The sequence below is a fragment of the Colossoma macropomum genome, unplaced genomic scaffold (assembly GCF_904425465.1).
Source record: "Colossoma macropomum unplaced genomic scaffold, Colossoma_macropomum, whole genome shotgun sequence".
Classification (NCBI taxonomy): domain Eukaryota; kingdom Metazoa; phylum Chordata; class Actinopteri; order Characiformes; family Serrasalmidae; genus Colossoma; species Colossoma macropomum.
This window is the reverse complement of record NW_023494810.1, coordinates 6,633,857-6,658,323: the sequence shown is the minus strand read 5'-3', so window position 1 is coordinate 6,658,323 and position 24,467 is coordinate 6,633,857. Positions and strand designations below refer to the sequence as shown.

At 40.3% G+C, this 24,467-nt stretch overlaps 1 protein-coding gene across 4 annotated transcripts in view; it reads right to left on the bottom strand.

Moving 5' to 3' along the window:
• The window catches only part of kcnab2a (potassium voltage-gated channel, shaker-related subfamily, beta member 2 a), a 156,006-nt gene that overhangs the window by 63,098 nt on the left and 68,441 nt on the right, over window positions 1-24,467 (bottom strand). For 2 of the 4 annotated variants that reach the window (XM_036559208.1, XM_036559209.1), the window contains exon 3: window positions 23,097-23,138. The exons of 1 other annotated variant lie outside the window; for it this stretch is intronic. In XM_036559208.1, coding sequence (XP_036415101.1) covers window positions 23,097-23,138 — 42 coding nt within the window. Of the gene's footprint in view, window positions 1-12,516; window positions 12,804-15,065; window positions 15,238-23,096; window positions 23,139-24,467 lie in introns of those variants that run through there. One more of the 4 variants, XM_036559206.1, reaches the window with a different exon arrangement.

The following is a 24,467-nucleotide window of genomic DNA, read 5'->3' as shown; positions in this document are numbered from 1 at the left end:
TCTGAAAGTATCTGAGGCTGGAGCTACTCCACTATCAACCTACCCCCAAGTGTCTGAACCTTGTTCAGTGTATTTCTAAAAAGGGACTAAAATCAGACTCTGGCTCAGACATTCTGCCTTTTGCTCAAGGAACATCTCAGTTTGGGTCAGACCTAAAGATCAAACTGAATGGGAAGGAAATTCTCAGAGGAACAAACAAAGAAGATAGCAGCACAAACTACCCATACTAACCTTATCAGGCAGTGTTTGGGACCAAAACACGTCAAACAGAATGAACAGTTCCAAAGCCTGCTGGACACTAAGGCATTGCAGCGTAGACTATAGTCACTGCACTGAGAATTAGTTCAGAACCAGAGCTTTCAAGCAAAATATCTCAGTATACTACCAATGCTATGTATACTATGGAATTTATATTATAGGTCTGGTTTTGTGTTTTGATCAGATGGAGTGAACAACTGAGAATTATTGGAAGAATTCCTTTAACTAGCTATAAACTGGCTATGATAATTAGCTATAAACTGGCTATGATAATTAGCTATTAACTGGCTATGATAATGGCATTTGAAAAATGCTAGTTAAAATGTAACCTAATCAGTGGCCACTAACACTGGTGCTGAAGATATACCTTCTTGTGGAGTGTAGTTCCAATCTGCCACACCTACTGCAGCTAATTAACTTTTTCATAAGTCACTGATTGGCTAGATCAGATGCATTATTGTTAGGTAAGTATGAACAGGCATGTGAGACCCAGGCTGGGACTAAACTCTGCACAAACACATCTCCAAGTGACCATGAGCTAAAGGAATAAAAGTGATTCATCATTAAAATTATACAAGCTGACAAAATGGGACAAAATTCTTCAGACCAATGAAGAGCAACGTTCAAGATACACGTCTTGAAAAGCTAAACACTGGCTTGTCAATGACTCTAATGGACATCAAAACTGAGGTGAAAATAACATTCCTGAAAAGAGTTTCTTGGTTGATAATGAATAAACGAATGAATGAATAAACAGATAAATAAATAAATAAATAGGCAACAGACACATGAAATAAAGTTCAAAAGGAAAATGTCATGTATAGAAGAGCAACATATAATTAACTAGCCTGTTGTCATAGACAATGTCTGTCAAGTGTAGAATAGGGCAACCAAAGGGGCATTCATATTTTATTCTGAAGCTGACCAGATCCTAGTGGTCACTAGCAGTCAGCTGATTCCACACAGCCATCCCTTCAAAAAGCAAACAGTGAAATAACATTAGCAGTAATCTAAAAATGACAAATCTAAAAATAAAAAAAATGACTGTATTGTCAGTAGTATTGCTTTTAGTAGCTATGACAAGTTTTGGGTGTACTATTAAATTGGCTCACTGAGGGTGTTCACACACAGAGCTCTTTATAAATGAACCTAACTGAGTTCTGTTAAGGTGAACCTGAAAAGGAACCAACTGCAAATGACCTCAGTTCTTTTTGTGTGAAAACAAAGTAACCTATGAAGAAGACTCTGTTTCCTTCTGGTCCTTTTAGGGCATTTTCACACTTGGGCCATTTCAGCGTTTGAATTCGACTCAGAACGCTGAGTCATGGAATTCTGTGTATATGTGAACACGCCAAATGGACTCAGACCCCTCTAAATGGCCCCTAAAACTAACCGAACCGAGACCACCTCTCTTTCAAATACACAGGTGGAGCCGAAAACGCAAAACTGGAAAAATGACTGTGCGTATCTGCCGCAGTGGGTTCCGTTTTCGGCTGCGCTCCTCACTTTCCACCGGGGAAAATCCGCATCCGCAATGAAGTACTGTGTTTGAAAGAGAGGTGGTCTCAGTTCGGTTCGCTTAGAGGGGTTTAAGTTTGTTTGGCATGTTCACGAATGCACAGAAAACCATGACTCATGACGGTTTGAGTCCACTTCAGACGCCACAAGAGCCCCTGCAGTGGCCTGGGTAGTTTTTGCATGCCAGTAGTTCATATTTAGCAACAGGTCCGAGAGGTAAACCCATTTCGGCTAATATGCTGATAGTCACAGAAGACTGTATGAGCACTTTCAAAGCGGGGAATTATCTGTAAGACACTCCTTACAGATAGGATTCAATGCTTGGTAATATTCTGTTGTACACTGCTTCTTATTTTTCATGCCACTGTGATATATTGTATATATTTCTTCTCATACAAAGGGAAAAAAACATGCAAACAAAATGATCAAATGTCAACAATAGAATTAAATTCATTTTGCTACACAGTATAAGATTCAGAGACTAAAAGGAATATGAAACCCTTTGTTTCTGTAGCAGTGTTACAAATCTAAAGGAGAACTCCCATCCTGATTTGTGCACATCCCCGGAGACTAAAATGTGGGGCTGCAGCCGAGGATCTCAGGGAAACCCTCTATTACGTAACGTCGCCTTGCCTGTGCAGACGGTGGAAATGCTCAGAGATCATGTGAGATGCCCTCGTCTCTGCCAATGAGGGTCACGGGGATGGTCTGCTTTTTCTCTGTCTCTCTCTGTGACAGCTTGCATAACAAGGTGTGGAGTTGAAGCGTGGGCCTCAAGAGACCACGGATGCTAATCTACTGACGGCTGGCCTGGCGAGGAAATGGAGAGGAAGTAATGTGCGCTGTGTGCGGAACACACGGAATCCCTGATGCTGCAATCTCTACATAAATAACATCTAGTGACTTGTAAAAAAAAAAAAAGAAAGTCATCGTATCTTCATCGGTATAATGTTGATTTTGCATTTGAGACTTTGAGACTGTGACTTTGAAACATTGAGCTGGACCTTCTTTTTGAGCTTGTGTGTGTGACATTAATATGTTAAGACTTTGTGTGAAGCACTCCTGCGAAATTCTGACCCATCCTCTGACTTTTAAATTACTAGTTTAGGTTCTACAAACTCACAGCAGCACACAGACACTATATTTTAGCATGTTTTTGTCTTCATTAATACTACTTCTTTCAATTTTACCCAAGTGCGCTTTAATTTGTAATTAAATGCTATTGTACACGCTAAAACTGTTAAACTCCTGGAAAGAAAGTGCACTTCACACCCTGCCTTTAATTTACACCTTATTAAACATCTCTTAAATATACAAGTAAAGAAACAGTATACTGTAAACTTTACTATTACTATGTTTTACCCGCCGTTTTATATAACGTAGTGCCATCTGCATAGCACTTCACCGTTAGTGGTGGCTATCTGATGGGTTAAGTACACCTAGCCCAGATTGATTTTTGGTAATCATTACACATTTTAAAAAGCTGACAAACTAAACTACAACCCCATTTCCAAAGAAGTTGGGACACTGCAAAATGTATGTACTACGCAATGATGTGCAAGTCATTTAAACACTATATTTCATTGAAAATAGTACCAAGACAACATATCAAATGTTGAAACTAAAATTGTATTGTTTTTTGAAAAATATATGCCCATTTGGAATTTGATGCCAACAATGCGTTCCAAAAAAGTGGCACAGGGCCATCAAAGGCTGGTAAAGTTGGGTAATGCTTAACAAAACACCTGGTGGTTAATTGGCAACAGGTCAATAACATGATTGGGTATAAAAAAGCATCCCAGAGAGGCGGAGTCTTTCAGAAGTAAAGATTAGGTGCAACAATGTAATAATAACATTTCTCAGCATTAAATATCAATCTGGAGAAATCTCTGTATGCAAGGGTCAAGACCAAAACCCAGTATTTGCTGGCTGTGATCTTTGGGCCCTCAGACAGCACTGCATTACAAAAACAGACATGATTCTGTAGTGGAAATCACTGCATGGGTTCTGAAACACTTCTGAAAAACACTGTATGTGAACACAGTTCATCACTGCATCCACAAATGCAAGTTAAAACCATAAAATGCAAAGAAGAAATCATATATAAACAGGATCCCAGAAACGCTGCTGCCTTCTCTGGGCCTGAGCTCATTTAAAATGGACTGAGGGTGAAGTGGAAAAGTGTCCTGTGGTCCGACAAATCAACATTTGAAATTCTTTTTTGGAAATCATGGACACTGTGTCCTCTGGGCTAAAGACCACTCAGCTTGTTATTAGTGCACAGTTCAAAAGCCAGTATTCATGATGGTGTAGGGGGGCATTAGTGCACATGGCATGGGTGACGTGCACATCTGTGAAGGCACAATTAATGCTAAACGATATATACATGTTTTGGCAACATGCTGACATCCAGATGACGTCTTTTTCAGGGAAGGCCTTGCTTATTTCAGCAAGACGATGCCAAACCACATTCTGCACATATAACAACAGCATTGCTCCGTATTAAAAGAGCCCAGGTGCTAAACTGGCCTTCCTGCAGTCCAGACCTGTCTACCACTGAAATCATTTGGTACATTATGAAATGAAAAATATGAAAAAGGAGACCCCGAACTGTTGAGCAGCTGAAATCATGTATCAAACAAGTATGGGAAAACATTTCAAACTACAGCAGTGTCTCCTCAGTTCCCAAATGCTTACAGAGTTTTAAAAGAAGAGGAGATGAAACACAGTGGTAAACATGACCCTGTCCCACCTTTTTTGGAACATGTGGTTGGAATCAAATTCAAAATGGGCAGATATTTTTCAAAAAACAATAAAAATTCTCAGTTTCAACACTTGTTATGTTGTCTTTGTAGTGTTTTCCTTCAAAATTTTCAACCAGCTTTTGGAATGCAGCTTATACGAGCAACATGAATTCTGCAGATGCAGTAATTTCATCTGCTAGCATTTCTCCTAAACTTTCTTCGGGTTAGACAGAAGATCGTGAAGGATAGTCTGGTAGAGTCCTCGAAAATTGTCAGAATGTAGGCTGCATTTCTTGCCTGTACTCAATGGATCTTTTTCGGCTCAGGTCTTCCAGGGTTACAGAAGAACTCCCAGTGCGCAAGCCCAGGAAGATTGCTGCAGGAGAGTGCTGAAAGTTATCTGTAATTGCAGGTTGGTGTTTGTGTGTGGGTTAAGGGTGAGAGCTGATGCTAATTTGCTGACTTGTCTCCAGCCTCTCCACAGAGGCCTTACTGGGACATGTGACACAATCGGCCACGTGTTTTGGCAGCACTTGGAATGTCACCCCGGCTCCACTGTTACTGGGATGGCACTATAAATTGTTAAGAAACGTGTCTGGCTGAACCTCAAAGACCCGCCAGGTACAGCCTAAAATTGAGGTCTAGCAGTAACACAAAAGAGTGTCTGGCACAAAGGGGGCTTTATGGGTATGTGCACATTTGTCTACTTCTTAACAGGACTGTTAAGACGTGTCTTAGGAGATGCTTGAACAAGGCAAGGGGGGGGGTGGGTTCTGTGAAGTTTGAGGGCTCTTTTCTTTGGCCAAAGTGCGCAAGCCTGGGAAGTTAAGCAAGGCCTAAATCCAGTAGATTTTGCCCAGAGGGAGAGTGGCCATTAATAATACATGGGGAAACACAGAAAAAGTAAAGTGTTTAAAAGAGCAAGTAGAGCAGAAGAGCAAGCTACATGGAGATAGAAGGAGCTCTGATAGAAGGAGAAGCACAAAATAAGACAGAAATGGGTACGATTCAAACTCAGAGAACACAGTGTACTTTAACAGCTTTAGACATTATTATTTGGAGTATTATTATGCTGATCAAATATACAAATAACTAAACACATAAATAAATATCATTAATTATTGAATGAAATTAAATATCAAGTCAGCAAATATTCAAATCTGTGTCCAATCTGAATGTTGCTCAGTCTAGACATTTTTAACTAGCACAGCATTTTGTGTCCACACGACATTTGACTGCACAATTAAATAGACTGACACACAAACACACACACACATAACTACAGGCTCAATACAGGTGACAGGACAAGTTGTCACCAGCTTCTAAAGTGAAGGCAGAGACGACAGGAGTGACAAAGTGTCACTGAGCTGAAACAGTGATGTAAAACCCATGGACAGCAATGTCCACATTAACAAATATGCTGCAATGTACAGCACTATGCAAAAGTCAGAGACCACCTTCGTTTATAAGGGCAAGTTAATCATTTTTCAGTGTCAAGGCAAGGCAAGTTTATTTATATAGCACCTTCAAACACTGCTGCCATTAAAAGTGCTTTATAAATCAAAAAAAATCAGAGTCAGAGTTGTTAAAAAAAGTAAATGCAAATAGAAAAACAGCTAAAAAAAACACTAAAAACATAATTAAAACATGAATAAAACAATACATATAAGAGAAAATCATTAACTTAAGAATTAAATAAGGATAGTTTCATAATAATCAAATTAAAAACTAAAAGTTTTTAGGATTTAAAAAAGTGCCGTTACAAAAGAAAAAGGGATAGAAATGCTAGCAGTGTCTAAACTGAACTGAAAGCTGCTCAAACAGGAACGTTTTGAGCCTGGATATAAAAAGTGTCCAGTGTCAAGAAAATGTTCACCATCTTACTTTAATACAGTGTCTGTTTTTGGAATAATTCCTTTTAATTTTCAAAAAACTATAGGGATATTTTTTCCAGTTTTAGTGTTTCTTAGTAACAGCTTCCTGACAGCTACACATCCTTTCAGACCCACAGCGCCGAGTCGTCTTCTCACATTGGAAGGATGGACAGAAACACCTGTGGATGTTTTCAGATCTGACGCAGCTTGATTTTCTTCTCTTTCAAAGCTTAAGTACTGTTTGTCTGTTGGTGATAGTTTTTGTGTCTACCAGGCCTAGTATAATTGATGGGAGGCCTTTTTTCTCTGTATCTTTATATCACTCAACTCCGGTTTTACACTTATTTTTCTTTGAGTCTCCCTTTTGTTATGCAGGTGGATTATCTATTATCTAATCTCCTCAGAAACACTTCCTGAAAAATAATTAACTTGTAATTTATGGCCGTTTTGACTGGAAAGAAAATAAATGAAAGGTTTTCTCCTTTGCAGAGTATTGTACATGTGTAGGTGCACAAACAGGTCTGCACATGCTGGTCACTGGGTTTCTCTTAAACTGGTTGTTAAACACAGGCAACAGAAGACACTTACTGCCACCCAGTGGATCACAGCAGCATTGAACATATAAAAATATACACAAACCGGACCGCAGTGTTTACCATTTCTGGGCTTTACACTTTTAATCGAATGTACTGGCCTAGTTAGCATGGATGGTATCAGAGTTGTTGATGAGCACGTCACTGACCGCTTCAGTTTGCTTCCCAAAATCAATGCCACTGTCAGAGATCATGTTATCGCTCATGATGAGAAATTAGACCTGCTCCCCAGCTTACAGAAACACCTTGGCTTATTCACTAAATGACACCAATCAATGAACTGAAATGATGGATGCAGACAGCGTCATTGGGACTTTAATTCACTGGAGTTTGTCCTCATGGTTTTGCTTTTTTGCTGACCTGGACTGCCACCTGCTGGTTATATCTGGCATCACATGTAAAATGCAGCAAACCTTCTAGGACTTGGGTGTTCGATATTATCCAATGGGCCGGTGCACCTGCAGGTTTTCCTTACAACAAAGCAGGAGCACATGTGATCAACTGATTAAACACGTGGAATTAATTGTGCTCCAGCAGCTTGTTTGGAATGAAAATCTGCAGCCACACTGGGCCTTTGCAGTTAAGACCGGACATAATATGAATGGCCAGATATACTTACATGAGAAGGTGTGGCACGAAATGCGCCTTGATGCAGCTGCAATCTGAAATTAAGATTCAGTTTACTAAGGCTGTTGCTAATCACTCAGACTTCACATAGGACTACTAATGCACTACACTTGCAAGGCACAGGAATTAAAAGGCACAATGAAATAGCAGAGCCATCAACAAGTTTTGGACAAAAAGAAAATACAAGCTCAGCAACAAAGAGAGCAGCGTTAATTAAAACATTCTACAGTGGTAACATGGGAAATCTATGTCATAAGTGTCACCAGGCAAACTCTGGAGGAGTAGGCTAGACAGAGGCACCAGACCAGCCTACTTACAACAACACGCCTTTGGGACACTACCACTAATTTATGCTTAGTTTTTCAAGGCAAAGAAAATTCCCATAGAATTCTTCTATGTAAATATGTATAAATTGCGCGATCAGGCAAAATTAAAACAAAATAGGCAGAATGCAACTGGATGATATGCCCAAAAATTTTATAACAATAAACATGTTCATATCAGTCGATATTGATACATATTATGATTAATGTGAAATCATTATTTCTTTCAGGTTTGAAGGCTGATTTTTGCTCCTGGGTGGTTAATTGCTGTTTTAAACAATCATTTATGGTCAGATCGTGACAGATCTCGCCAAACAGTGGAACATTTCACAAATCTGTCACGGGACAAAGAGAAAGTTTCAGGTGAGCTGTTTTAACCAGCTGGAAAAGCACAGTCGCAGTTTTTGTAATATTCATAATTTAAGAAAGAAAACAGACTATATTTAGCTGGTGACGAGTGCTAAACTGCTTCGTTTCTCAACAACGTCAGCTTAATATGAACAGCAAATATTAGCTGTCTCGGTACGTCAGTGATGGATCACACCACCTCACTGCCATCACTCCTACCACATCCATGTCAGAGCTTATCACAGTATTCAAACACCAGCAAGCAGACAACTGGATTTCTCTATTCTATCTACCATAGTAGTTTGAGGGGTGAACCGCAATATATCTGACGCTCGCTGTGTAAAAGCATTAACTGCAGTGTGATTCTTGCACCAGAGTCCTCCTTTTAGCGCTTTTTTGTCTTGTTTGATCTACAATAACATCAATTCGCTGTGCTGTGTGAGTGACAGAGCGCTGCTTTAAGTTAGCCAACTGCTAAAACATCTAGCCTGGGAAGCTAGCATTCTCTCACCCTCCAATGCCACACAGACATACAGCATCTTCAGTTTACTTTCATTTAAATCAGGGCTGTAATTTGCATAAACCCACTTCTTTGTTTCATAACACTAAAATATGACTGTTCGAGCGCTGCAACACACACGCTGTAGTTGTGAGGAGCAGATGTGATTTAACGCTGCTAGAGCTTGTTAGGATGTTAGGAAAGATGTGAGTTCACTTTAGGACAGTACAATTACACCACTTATCTCGTCACTCACACTTGGTCATAGGAGAACATAGGAGAATGTATAACTCCACGTTTCAGACGTTGCTAAGAAGTATTCTGGCGACTCATGTTACTCATCGCCCCCTCCCTCTCTAAACATGTCGAAAAACTCTGAAGTGCGCCCTCTCGTGGCGACACCAGGGCAGACGCTAAACGTGGAAGTGTGAGAATGCTCTATTATATCGAAGATTTCTCATATTTCTATTGAGAAAAGTTATATCACGATAATTATCATTATCGTTTTATCCCCCAGCCCTAGAATGCACCTGACCCACAGAGTCAGCCCAGCGACAGTAAGAGGTTTGGTTAAGTTACTGCAGACCAATGAGAGGCAAATTCTACTATTCACCACAGAGAATCTCCAAATAACTGAACAAATAAATAAATAAATAAATATACTTATTTATTAATGTTAATTAATATGGAGCACTATCCACATCCTCATCCAACTTGCAACCGAGGAGGTCCTGGCAGGAGATGAGCGCCATCAAGACAATGATGTAAGAGGAGTGATATGTGGACAAAAGGAAAAACAGGGGCAGCTGAGTCTCACTGACCATTACCAGTAGATGGACAGAACCACTCAGTTAAATCAATACCTCAGGTTCACCTCCTAACCAAAGCAAACAGACAGACTGCAGAGAAGTAATGAGCTGTAAACCATCTTGACCACTAAGTGCTTTATGTATTCACGGTCAATCAGCAGTATAACTTCATTTCTTACTAGCTGGATTAAGTCAACACTCCTTCTGTCAGATATAGCTACGGTTATGCCCTGCTAACGTGTCCACAAAGGTCAAGGAAAGAACATAGTGGAGGCTGGATTTATTGGAGATTCGTGGATAATCAGAGGTATAACCAATTGCTAACTATCTGGATTAAATAAATATGTCTTCTGTCAGAAACAGCTGAGTTGATGCTCCACTCGCATGATAAAGGTCAAGAAAAGAGAGTGCTTAATAAGAACAGTAGCACTGAAAACTGCCTTCCCATTAGTAGCCTTGCTGTTGCTAGGCAAGTGTAAGCCAATCTCTGTAGTGGCTCACATAATTCAACTGAGTGCTCAAACCTGAAGATGTAACTGCAAAGTCCCTATATTTAGGTCTGCTTCATTGCATAGCAATCAAAGTCTAACCTGGTCACCCCGTCCTGATAAGAGATCTGCCCATGTTAATCGTGCTACAACTTTGTGCTAGTGTTACACGAGTGTGCCGGCACGGTTCTCAAGGGGAAACAGGTCAGGGTAAAAGTGCCACTCTCTCTCTCTCTCTTTCATTCATTCTCTTCTTCTCGTCTCACTCGGTCTCTCGGCCCTTGAAATAATGATGAGAGTTGTCGGATATGTGAGTTGCCACCTGACCCAGTTGCACCGACGGCTACAGCGCAGGGTATGACTGAGGTACACTGCTCAATTAAAGTGAACAGATCCCTTAGTTTGGAGCTCCTAGCCTCAGGTGAAGCAGCTAAAGTTTCTGAGACTGTGAAATTTAAACCTACCATTTCAACGATTTATGCACGTTTCCAAATACATTAAGCTTGTAATGAACAAAGTTCATGCAGGACTAATTACATGCAGCTAAACCAGCTAAATCAGTAGAAACAATGGCCAATCATCAGCAACGTTTCTGACCAGAAGACACAAGAACAGCCTTCAACGTTTATCTAATCAACCTTTCCAACTAATTTTTATGCTTGCAAAAATTGTTTCTTCAAGAATTTCTGTAGTAAAGAAAATGGTTCTTTACAGAACCATAATCACGCAAAGAACCATTTGCAAGCTTAGTGTTCTTTGCATTGTGAAAGTGTTTATTAGAGCACCAAGCTTGACATCATAACAGTAGAAGAACCCTTTTTGGTGCTATACAGAACCCTTTTCAAAAAGGCTGCATTCTGAAAGTGTTCTTCAGACGGATGGAGAATGTGCTATAGATGGTTCTATATAGAACCTTTTTGAAAATGGTTCTATAGAACACCAAAAAGGGTTCTTCTGTTGTTACAAGCTTGGCATCACAACAACAGAAGAAAACCCTTTTTGGTCTATATATATATAAGATATTTGGTATATATAGCACCAAAATATATAATACCAAAAAGGGCTCTTCTATTGTTATGATGATAAGCTTGTAACAAGAGAAGAACCCTTTTTTTCTATAGAGAACCATCTCCAGCACATTCTCCATCAATCTGAAGAACACTTGCACAATGCAAAGAACCTTTTCAAGCATGCAAATGGTTATTTTCATGCTCATGGTTCTATATAGAATCTATGTCTTTACTAAAGATCCCTTGAAGAACCATGTTTTTTAAGTGTGTACATCTGATGGGATAATGACCATATGTCCTGTAATTGGACTCTGGTGCGCAGAGCTGACACTGGATCAGATCTTTACGGCTGGTTGAGTAAGCGTTACAGTGAAACACGTCGAATGACGGCTGTCCCTGACACAAAACACCAGACTTAGCAGTCTGACCCACTATCCAATGACTGGATGTATGTCGCAATGACATGGCCGTTAACTCCACAAACATAATTCATAAGATCACTTCTCATGATGGTAATCTTTGTGTACAATGGCAATTAGGCAGATTGGCACAGAGACAGCATCACTGTCATTGCCAGCATGTGCCAAGGACACAGCTGCTGGATAGGCTATTCATTGCTGAAGAGCAGTAATTCTTACTGTACAACAGAAACACTGCAGCTTGCAAAGACCCGTCAGACTACAATTTTGTACTGACAAAATAATAATTACAACGGGGAGGTTTTAAAAGACGCATGGTTATCCATGCTTGACAAATGCCAAACAGGTGCTAGAAAAATAACATAATTCAGACAGAAGATAAGGCAGTCATGTTGCAGACAGGCAGACTTTTTTTCACACTACCTGAGCATCTCTCCCCTCACTTTGCCTCAGAGACTGATCTGCCCTTCTCTCATTGTTGGGCAAATATGCCAGCGACCTAGATGATGAAAATAAAACCAGCACTTCTAGCATGGCGTGAGAGGAGCAGGCTGGCTGGAAGAAAGTATTACACTGCAGCGAGAGCAGCACAGAGCAGCACTTCAACAGCAGCAGTGACAAGAAAAACAACTGACATGCTGCATTCGAACATCGAGCCTTTGAGCTCACCGGCACAATCAAACAAGCGACCTGTTGCTGCAGTCGATTTGTATCAAAAAACATGAAGGTTGAGCAAAAAAGGTACCTAAATGCTTCAAGACTGAACCTGAATAAGAGGAATGCTTCTGAAGTGCACAAATCCATTAAGACATAATGGAAAACATAAACACCTGCAAACTGAGTGCAGTCAATTTAGCTACCGATTTTAAAAGAGTCTCGAGTCTGAAGCATAAACATGGAGCCAGACTGACAAGTGCCAAGTCCTCAAGAGCAGCTGTCGGTACTCCAGACGGCTCATCTCTGACTCTTTCCACTGTTTCTCCACCGTCTCATCCTAGGACCTTACCTGTACTTCATGCCCGTCTGGTAAGACACACACTCCTCCAGGACCAGGCCATTCATCTTGAGGAAGTCTTCCATGTTCTTAATCTGCGCGGCCACCCTCTGCTCCCTGAGCCTCTGAAGTTCAGCCTGGTCCGTGTGCCTTTGGGCCTGGCTGAGCCCCTGGTCCGAATGGTAGCGGCTAATGCCGCTCCGGATGCTCTCGCTGTAGGACATGGACAGCATCCTGCCTCCGCTGCTGCTGCTGCTGCTCTTCCGCACGCCACCACCCGGCACGGCTGGTTTGGGAATCTGCAGGTTTTCGGAAGGGAGGGTGGATTGGCGCCGGCCGTAGGGCCCCGCCGCATGCCCACCCGCGTACCCCCCCGCAAACATGATCCAAGCCCCGTTCCCTTACTACTCCCCCTCACAAGCACACACCCACCCAACCACCCACCCACAGGTGTCCTTCTAGCACCTTTCCCAACACTCACACACTCACACACACTAAATGTGAAAAAGCCTTGGGAATCTGGGACCGGGGCGGGGAGCTGAGAGCTGGCCGGGTTCAGCCATTGCCTTAAATAGCACAGGCTTTCAGGAGGGGCCTAAAAAAAGGAGGGAGGGGAAAAAAAGAAAACAGCCTAGTGTCCCCACTATCAGTGGCAGAACTGTGGCCATGCATCTTGTAATCAGACCTGATCCCGCCCTCCTTTGTGACGGGCGCAACAGCAGCGGCAGCAACAGGCAGGTGCTGGGAGCCTCAGGTGAACAAACACCAGAGCACGGGTGAGACATGCGAAGAAACTGTCTGTCCGGACTGCAGTGGGATTCCGCATTCAGACATGCACTGGAGATCGTCTATAGAAGACGGATATCATTCACGTACAGATGGGAAAATCTGAGGAAATAGCAGAATACACGCCTGTGGCTAATTAGTTTAAAGCTTGTTAAAGCTTCCCATTAGCTTATGGCACACTGATAAATAGCACTCTGGTGACTGAAGCAACAGCACTCTAAACATGAAGAACTGCTGTAGAAACTGACTGCTTTGAGTGATGGCAAAATTGTACAAGATTTGAAATATATTTTGTCTATTTTGAAGAAAGTAAGTTTTTTAATTGATCTTAACTGCAAGAAGCAATATTTGTTGACCCAAATTACATCCAGTTAAAGCTAAAATCAATAGATTTTAGAGGTTTACAAGCAGACTTGTCAACGTTGCCTCGTATAAATCATCAAATGAAAGAGCAGAACCCAGATGTATAATAATTCTAAGACATATCTGGCCCAAACGTATCGAAGAAAACATTGTTTCAGTACATATTTATGCAATTTGCTATGAAAAACGTTTATAGTATGATTCTGTGTATGAATGTAAAACACACTGTACTTCTTTAATTCAATAAGTTCAATAAATAAGAGGTTCCATTCTAAAATGCATAACAGACCACTTTTGAGAACTTTTTTTTTCATGATATACAAGGTACTGAGTGAGCTTTAGACATACAAGAAATCTTAGTGTTATATTATGATGAACGACATCTCTATTAAAGAAATAAAAACACGTTTATACATCAGCTGTTATTTGTTTCAATGTGTTATATCCTAATTCGTACAGCATTTTAGAATTAAATTCTTTAAATATTTTGTATCTAAGGGGAAGGGGAAACTTACATAAACCTTTCAAAAAATGCCATGTGAACAGCATCTCATATTACTACATTACTGTTGAGCTTGTCCTTTTTGATTATCTATTTAGCTCGATACCAAGTTTTTACACCAATTCTTTGGTTTTCATTTACATGTTTTCAAAAAACACTGAAATTACATGAAAACAAGTAATAAAAATGTGATGGCAGTTCCACAGTCCAACTGAGTCTAAAACTCAGTGACTACCGAAGAACCAGATGTTACTATCTTAAGATATTTTTAAATAAGAGCAAAATACTCCACTTAGAAACCCCAAAGAAAAGAACGATATATTCAACAGCAACACATGAGTCACTATGTCTCAAACTTCTTGTCAAACTCTCAGTGCTCATTAATCTTGTTATATTTTCCACTGAGCGCTGTGGATGTGCGGAGGATGTTTTCCTTTATTTACCCTTATTGATCGTCTGAAGGTATGTTGAGTGCTCCTGGCCCCTTGAACGTCGCTCTTCTGTACAGCACATTTCTTTATGCTAATCATTTTTTGACAAACATGTTAACACAAATACACAAAAACATTTTTAAAATAAATGAAAAAAAGACTTTTGCACTGCAAAACTTCAATCCATCATTGTCTTTTGGTTTGCCAGCTTCTCCAACTGTTCTGTTGCCTCTCAGCAGCATACAGCTTAATGGAGTACATAAACTAAGATGCAGGACCCATGGCAGATATTCCTCCTGAGGAACCTAAATCAGTTTCTCCATTTTTCATCCAAGCAGACTCGATGTCTAAAGGAATAAGGAGAACTGTCCAGACCCATGCAGTTACAAAAGTCAAAACCATGCCAGGAAACAAACAGAGGTGGACACATGCACAATGGACATTAACAACACCGGAGCTGAAACCAGAACGAAACTCACCCGAGGTCTTGGGGTTCGGCTCATGGCTTATTGGTGCCACTCTGGCCTTATAAAGTCAGACTGTGACCAGCAATGCAGCGATCCACCCAAACTGGGAGTGTCTTACTAGCAAGCATATAAACCAATTAGTGAAGGAAAGAGTATCCCCCACCATCGCTCTGTCCATCACCCCTCCCTGCTAGATTCCATGAAGGAAATCCATTTATGTAATTTGGTGGGGGGGGCGGCTTGTTTCTGTAAACCACAGCAAATAATATCAGGCCTAAATTATTCAAAGGCTTTTGTGCTAAAAGCTTTTGATTGTTGTTCCACGGGAGAGAATACTTAGAAGCCTCTCAGTATGTAATGAGGCCTATATGAGCATATGGATCTATATGAACACTTGCACACTCCTACTGTCTTGATATTTTTGCGCACACACACACACACACACACACACACACACACGAATGCGCAATTCGTATTCAATCTCTGAATACGAATCTGCTAATTCTAAAGAAATTATAATGCAGGGAAATTCTTTATTAGAGCACTTTAATGAAGATCCAGTCGGCCTTTTTGTTGCGCAACAAAAGTTCAACATGCTACAACAGAAACTTGGGGAGGTACACAATCTGTGAGAGTAATCTGTGTGTTCGGTAGGGGTGGGAATCTCTAGGCACCTCACGATTCGATTCGATTACGATTCAGAGGGCTGCGATGCGATCATAAAATGATTATTGATGCATCTTGATGCATCTTTTTTTGCTATACAGGATTTCTGTCTTCCTACTGTCTGAGGACTTGGTAGTTTTAAAGCAAAGTATTTGTAATGATCCATAATGCATTTACTTCCGATATCTTTTATTAATAAATCAAATGGAAGTGATGCGGCAAATGAACTTGAAGGCTCTCATTCACTGCTGTTTGGAGCACATGAGACGCAGCTGCCACTCATCTGCGATAAAATGCGCTGTAAGGTGACACAAGATCCAGTGGTAATAGATGTCCATGCAGCACATTACAGCTATTCTACTCGTTTTCTTTAGTGATTTTATAACTTCGGTTTTGGTCTCGTTGTAGAGAGTGGTGGGATCTCTGTGTAAATAAAATATTTTTGAGACGGGGCGCGTGCAACATAGCGCGAAAGCCCCGGTTCTCAACGGCTGAGAACTGGCCTGTAGACTGCAGGTCACTTAGCAACGAAGTCTCGCTTGGCTAGTAGCGAACGAAAAGGCACAGTTTAAGACGAACATTTGGAGATGAACGGACTTATTCGCATTTATAAGCAGCGCAGTTGATTTCCTGGTAAAATTAAATCTGCAACGAGAGACTGTCAAACACTAAAAGTCGCAAAGATGAAGTCGCTTCTCTTTCGAATTGTCCCGTTCCACCTTAAACGGTGCCGCATTTACATTCGGCGCCTCAGGCAGAATTTAAGGTGGAACGGGAAAATTCAAACAAGAAGCTGGAGAATGAGAAGCAACTTCAGCCTCATAAAACAGTCGAACGATGAGAGACATTTTACAAGAAACTGGTCTACTTTTAAGGAAACGTTTCTGGTGGAAAGGGGAGGAAAGCGGCTATAACTAGTTAAAGCTTAAAGCAGAGTAGAGTAAGTCCACGTTTTTGTTTATATTGTTTAGTCTATACTAGGACATTATCACACACTGAGACATACTGGACATTAAATGTTGCAGCTCCCAAGGTGGTTTGATTTTTGTTGAAAGGACAAAATGGCTCTTCTTATCATTTGTGTTGTGACTCCTGATCTAACCTGGCTTTAATGCAGAGGGTGCAGGTCGGATTTCTCACTCATCCAGCAGTGTTTTTGTTATGTGCCGTCACAGACTGTCCGGGCGCTGCACTTCCGCACTTCCAAGTTCCACCTTTTGCGTTCCGCCAACATTACGGTATAAATTAAATATTTAGAAAATCGATTTTTGACATTTGTGAATCGATTCAGAATCGTTCACGTCCGCATCGCGATGCATCTAAGAATCGATTTTTTCCCGCACCCCTAGTGTTCGGGTACTGTGCCCTTAAAAACTTAACCATGCGCGTGTAGTCACGTGACTCTGCCACGTCCAGTCTGTGACATGGAAGCTAAGGCTATGTTCACACAGCAGGTAAAAGTGGCCCAAATCTGATTTTCTAAACAAATACATTTTTTTTGTTTGGCTGTTCACAATATCTTTTAAATGTGATCTGTATGTGTACGTCAGTCTGTACAGAACAGCTCCTAAACTGACCCGCACGCTCAACAGAACAACACGTCACGTTGCTTCACGTGACTCATCCAGAGGTAAACAATCATGACTATGAATGAACACCAGTCGCTCCTGAAGGTTTCAGTTTCATCCTCGCCAGCATCACAGGAGCCATCATGAAGCTTCACTGACTGACAGTTGGGCTCATCACCCAGAATATGTTCGAGCACCTGTAAAAATGACAGTCACTTCTTTGGTTCGTGTCCTCAGATTCTTAAAACTTTGCTTTCAGACTTTTAACTGTTCTTTCAGGCTGCAGCCTTGCTCTCCTTTGGACACGTCTGGCCATTTCTTTCGAAATCTATTCAAACGCAGAGGTGTTTGGGACGAGTCTCTTCTAATTTTGTACAGAAACATCTGTCTAAATGTTTATGAGGTCTCAGCAGCATGAAATTGTGACGAATGTCGAGTTGGATTGACATAAAAGTTGCATGAATTCCGATCTGGATCTGTTGAGCCGATTTAGTAAGATACGCAGAGCATATTTACAGTAAAAATCTTGTCAGTGAACTATGAGGGAAAAAAACCCTAAATAATCGTTCATTAATCATAATCGAGGTAAAATATTAAATTAATTGTGATATTGATTTGAGGTCATATCGCCCAGCACTACTAGCTGACTTGGAGAGGAAACTCTGAGGTTCTGATTGTGTTCCGTTCTTTGAGAAATGAAACCAGCCAATAATGCCTTTACTGTTGCAACAGGTAATTTGGTCTCTATTCCTGGTAGATTAACAGAGCACTGTCTTTACAAGCGGTTTCACAGAGGTAGAAGATACAGCATATCTAAAGAAGCAAATCCTTTGTTTGATGACTATTAAAGGGTCAATGGGTCCCCAGATTGTCTGCATTCTTCAGTTCATGGGCAGCTCCTGAAACTGTAGAAGGAGACCGGTGGGAGAACGTAAGGAAAGTCTAGGACAGTACTGAGGATTTGGTTTAAGTTAGTTGCTAAAAATGTCTCTTATTTGTTAGGCAATGCTGTAAAACAAGAAAAGCCAGTGTACGTAGAAGGAATACTGCTACCGACTGTATTCTCATCCCACAGACATGTTTAAAGCAGAAGGAGAGAAAGAAAAACTGACTATCGCTTATTCTTTCCTATCTTCATTGGCCTATGACAGTTTCAGGCGAGGTGTTCTGAACCACTTAGAATCTGGAAAGACTGTTTACCATTAAACCATCTACTAGGGATCATTAGCCAGTGTTCATTTTTACTTCATTTTTACATACGGCAGAAAGTAATAAACAAATTAAGAAACAAACAAGCAAATAAATGAATACAACCACAGTCATGGTCATAGACATAAGGTGATGCAACACACATCGTTTAAAAGGCCTCAGGCAACGCTGAAAGAGCCCATGTTTAAAAATTCATTTTCAACATCAATTATTGCATGACTGAATACATAAGACATGTGAGTGGAGCTAAGAGTCCATTCTCACCAGGAAATACCTGCCCTTAAGGTACTAAAGGGATGCTGGACTAATTCATCAGGTTTGTCAATGAAGGCCTTGGTTCACATTTTTCACTGTTCTGATGAGACATGCTAACAGGGATTGTGTCACTGTTTGCCTAAAATACAACAGGGTATCTCAAAATAAACCTTACATTTGTGGAGAATAACATGTCTTTTCAAACAGGTATGTTTTCAGATGCACCAACAGAATGTATTCCTGGTAAGCTGAATTTTCACTGAGAACAGTCAGAAAATTTATACCCAGCTGGGAGAAGGCATAAAGTTAAATTCTAGACCATTTCTAGGCCGGTAACGGCTCTTAACAAGCTATTTTATTGCTTGGATTTGCAGCGTTGCACTCGTCTGAGACACTTAAATTGCACGCAAGTGAATAGCTGACAAAACTACAAAGCTAATGATGTAGAGCAGGGGTATTTAATTAAAGTTCATTAACGTCCAGTTACAGAAAATTTCCTCAAGCAAAGGTCCGGAACATCATAATGTCTAACCTGCATCATGATTCAGTGCCATATACTGTTTACTGAAGTAGCCTAGTAGGTATATCAACATCTTATGTAGTCAACAACTGAATGTCAGATCAAATAAACTACAATTCAGTCATATTTCAACAACATTTGTCACTTTTCTCTTTTTAGAGCCGCCATGTGAAATAACTTCCCTCTGACTTACATTCTTCTCCGAATGCTGTGTCTCGCCCCGTCCCTCCCCTGTGTGTGACTCACTGTAATGCACAGATCTGATTGGCTGACTAGCATCACGTGTGATATGTACAACATATGCGATTGGTCTGTGAGTTTGCCGGGCCGCTAAACCGGTACCGTAAGGGCTAGAAAAGTTGCGCCGATTAAAATAGGACCACCCCGTTGAAATTCAATAATTCTCCATAGTTTATCTGTCATAGGTCCAGGTCCTCATAGGACAATGCTGTCCTATGCGGACCTGGACCGCCTATTAGTGACCTCTGATGTAGAGTTTAGAAAGAGACGTCTACAAATATCCCCATACAATTTAAACTCCAGTTTATCTATCGGCCAGAAATACCATTTCCTCATTTTCTTCCATGAGTTTTGTAGCCGTCCTGTGTAATATTAATATTAACTACTCGCCTAAAACTATTTCTGCAAGAATACGGCAAAGCAAATCTTTTGGAAGGGAGGGTGGATTGATGCCGGCTGTACTGCTGGGCGATATGGCCCCACTGCATGCCGACCTAAATTGATTTGATTATATATATTTGTGTTAAAGTTGCTTAGCAAATGACATTATTACATATGTTTTCACGTAAACATGCACCACTAAGATCAGTCTTGGTTGCATTTATGTGTAACTTGGTTGGTTCAAGAAATGGTCTCAGCTAACTGACTTTGCAGACCATCCTTGTTAAGACTTGTTGGTGCAATCTGCCCCTGAGCTCCACTCTTATGCTAGATTACACGGCCAGTGAAGAAATCTGACAAGAAAAAGGACATTCTACCAAAACCACTCCTGCTGCAAAACTACATTCAGAATATTTTGCCAGAGAAAATTAGTTAAAGGAAGAAAAAGTTGAGCCTACAGCACTGTTTGACTGATTACTTGAAATCTTCCCAGAAGCTCGGTCCACTTATGGTGGGACCATGACAACTGGATACTCTAACAGAGAAACATAAGTGAAGGAACTCAATATGAAAATTAACAACTAGAAACCCTGTTAGATGTAATCTTACTTTACTGGTTATATTGTGATTCATCATTTAGGCAGTTCAGCAGTTTTCAGACACTTTTTCAAAGCTGATACGAGTCACTGGAACAGGTTCAACTAAAGCACTATTTGAGCTGCATTAGTTCAACCAGGACACGTTCTGTAATGTACTTTTTGGGATTTGACTCGTTAACTGGTACAAAATAACACATCTGCATAATTTCCCCAAATTACCAAACATAGCCAGGACCAAAAGGACCCTGGCGTCAGCGTAACGTGACAAATCAGCACACTCAATAACAAAAGCCCAACACGTGGGCATGTCTATTAGCAGGTTTTGTTATTATATTAGAATGAAGCCAATTCTATACAAGACTGCTATCTCTATGGGAGATCTGGGTTCAGTCAACTGCAGAAAGCCATTCACCTCACAATTACTACCTTCAGACCTGTAAAAACTACAAACATTACAGATTCATACTGGATTAAATCACAAATCCCAACAGTTGTCACTTACATTACAGTACCCTCCCTACGTAAACCTAATCCAGCTGCAACAGGGCTCGAGTCTCTGCTTCCAATGATTAACCTCAACAAATAAGAAAAACATTCAATCCTGGACAAACCCTGCAACAGAAAATCACTTTGAATTAAGTCCACAAGCTGCTGCAGGGATAAAGAAATAATTGAGAAGAGGTAATCCTCCTTTCCCGCCACACTCTCTTTAAGCGTAAGACATCAACAAGGTGATCGATTTCTGCCCAGCGACACTGGGGGATGTCAGCAACACACTTTGAGCTTAAAAGGCCAGAAATGTGCGAAGCAGTGAAATCAAAATTCAATAGAGAGCTCATTACCCCCCGGATCTCCAGAGTCAGGGGTTTTAGAGCCCCATCAGCACAATACTCCTTTATCTCTCCCCATAAAAATACGATCCTTTGCTAAAATGGAAAGAACAGGACACGACTTGCTGAGATAACAGACTAGAGAGAGAAAAAGACTCGTTCTAGTTCATCGGCAGCTCATGGATTCCATCATTTCTATGCAAAATGAGAGTGAAAGAGTAAAGTATGCACACAGGTGCTCTGAAGTAAACCTAGTTTCTGCACATTAGAATCCACATGCTTAACCCACAGAAACACAGAAATGCCACAATCACTAAACAAGAGAGGTGTAACGATACACATACTGTTAGTTTCAGTACGATTTTGGATTCTGGAGGCAATATTCAAGATTTTAAATGTGTTCAAAATGTCCAGATTCTACAGAGCTCTGTTCACACAAAACTTGTTTCTAATCAAAACACTGCACAGTAACAGTAAAAGAATTTAATGATTAACCAAGTTACACATAAAAGCATCTGAACACAGCGTGTTACTCATAATTATTCGAGAAGTCCTTTGTGAGTCTAACATCTCTCACAACATATCAATGCGTTCAGCCCTCTAACAAAATAGTGCCATTACAATACACACTACATGTTTACAAGAGAAGCTAGACAACTTTGTTTGGCTTCCAAGCCATGTTAGGTATTTGTTCAGCTCAGGTTTATTTATGTGTCCTTTCTGGTATAATAATTTCCAATGCACGACTGTAACTACAGACATGCGAGTCGCACATATATTAACCATAGTTTCATTTAGGCACGAGGCTGAAGTTGGCTTCTAATTCACCAGCTTCTCATCTGAAATTTTCCCGTTCCACCTTAAATGGTGCAACGGTTACATTCTGGTGCCTGAGGCTACTGCTATACCTGCTCCACCATTTAAGGTGGATGGAGAATATAAGAGGCTAAGAAATGAGGGGGATATCTTTTATTATTATTTAAGTAATACATTTCAACCTCTGTAACCTCTTTCGTGGAGTTTTCTGTTCAACTCTGCTGATTGTGATTTGTGGTGTTCCAAAAAATATGTATGTTGGCAACAGGGAAGTTGCAAAGCGCCCTCTGATGGACAAACTATGCAACAAAACTCAAGACATGGTTGAAGGGTCTGTCTTCAGTCTATGTGTCTTTTCTAATTGTCATTTATCGGTCGTTATGAACACTGATACCAATTTATCTGTAACTGGCTCATATCGGCCAATAGTATTGGCACATCGATTTATTGGTTGGGCTCTACTGTCTACTAATGGTTACATTCAAGAAAATACACTCCCAGTTCTTACAGACTCTGTCAAACCAAACACCATAATGTTATTGCATGTGCTCAAAAGATACCAGCTGGTGGGGACAGTGATCTCAAAAAATCATATTTATCCACCATGTGGTTCTGCAGAATGGGGTGCGTTAAGATTCTTCCAAAAGATCACACGTTGCTGTACTCTTGACTCACAGAGACCACTGATAGAACCTGATTAAGGGGAAACCGATAGCAGGTCTTACATGTAATCTGATGAGAAACACTCACTTACAGTAGGTAATCGAATCCGATACCAAACAGTGTTACTTGTGTGTAACACTAATTTTGTCATCAACAGCAATTATACACACTTTTCACCACAGATGAGACACAAATGTCCACACTCACATACACGAATTGCACAATTGACTCCAATGTGCCCTCAAAGTGACAGTATCAGATAGCAGTGGCTAATTAAACAGCAAACAAAGAGGTACCTGTAGAACTGCAGCTGTCGTTTGGGGCTCCCATACCGTGCACTGAGTCCAGCAGGAGAAATGGAGAGAAAGAGAGGAGGACTAAGTTTAATAGAGCAGAAGGAAAAAGACAGAAAGAGCGATGGAACGGTCCATATAGCAGCTTTATGCAGATTAAAGACAAAAAACAATCGTGCAAAATCACCACTGATTAGATAATGAAAGACAACAAGAACAATAACAACAATATGGGTTAATATACGTATATAATATGTAATATTATTAAGTACAGAGCATTCAAATATTTGTGGCCATGAGAAATATGATAATATTGAAAAAGGGAACATGGAAACAGATGAAACAACATAGCCAAAAATAGCCACATAATATACATCAATTAGAGTAAATAGAAAAAGTAATAACTTAATAAAAATAGCTTGGAGGGGATGCACTGCACCATTATACACCATTATACATTCATACAATGACCTCCCAAGTATTTTTCCATTTAAACACAATTGCATCCATCAATAAACCATTAAGTATTACAATAACGATTAAATCAAAGGAGATGTACAAGCAATAGCAGTGGCCATTAGACAGGTAGTGTACGTATATTGTGTAACACAAAGGCTGCACCAGTATATCATTTAGCCTGTTTGTGGTTATGAAGCCACAGCACAGTCCTCACAAATATGAGATAACTGAACTTCTAGCACCACCTGCTGTCCACAGTGAAAACAGCAAACCCCTCAGGGAAGAATTTCTGTTTGTGTTTTTTGAGAACACTGAAGAGCAAAAGCAAAAGCTGACTTTTCCAGCAAGGACAAAACTGAGTAAGAAACATCTGGGCATCACACCAACTGAGCTCTAGGCAAGAAAAGGCTCAGCTTTACCAAACAAGCTGGTCACTTTCTTCTATTGTCACAAACTGTGCTCAAGGTTTGTCTAGTTCTTGCCTTTTCAGGTATTGTTACTCTCCACACCACTGAATCAAATAGTGTGAAAGTAAAACATTTAGAATAGTGAATCACCTCAGACCAAAAAATAAGAGTAATAATAAATAAGAATAATAAAGTGAAAGTGGTGCATGTTGTATTACAAACCTCAGTTCCCAAAAGGTAAGAACACTATGTGAAATGCTAATAAAAACAAACAGCAGTGTTTCAACTTTACATTATGAATATATATATATATATATATATATATATATATATATATATATATATATATATATATATATATATATATATATATTTTGTAAATATATTATGTAAATAAACTGCTTGCAACACATGCTAAAAACACTGGGACAGGAACATGTTTACATTGTTTTACACCATTTGTTTTGGGACAGAAGACACCAATTAATCCAGTTATGCAGTCTACTGT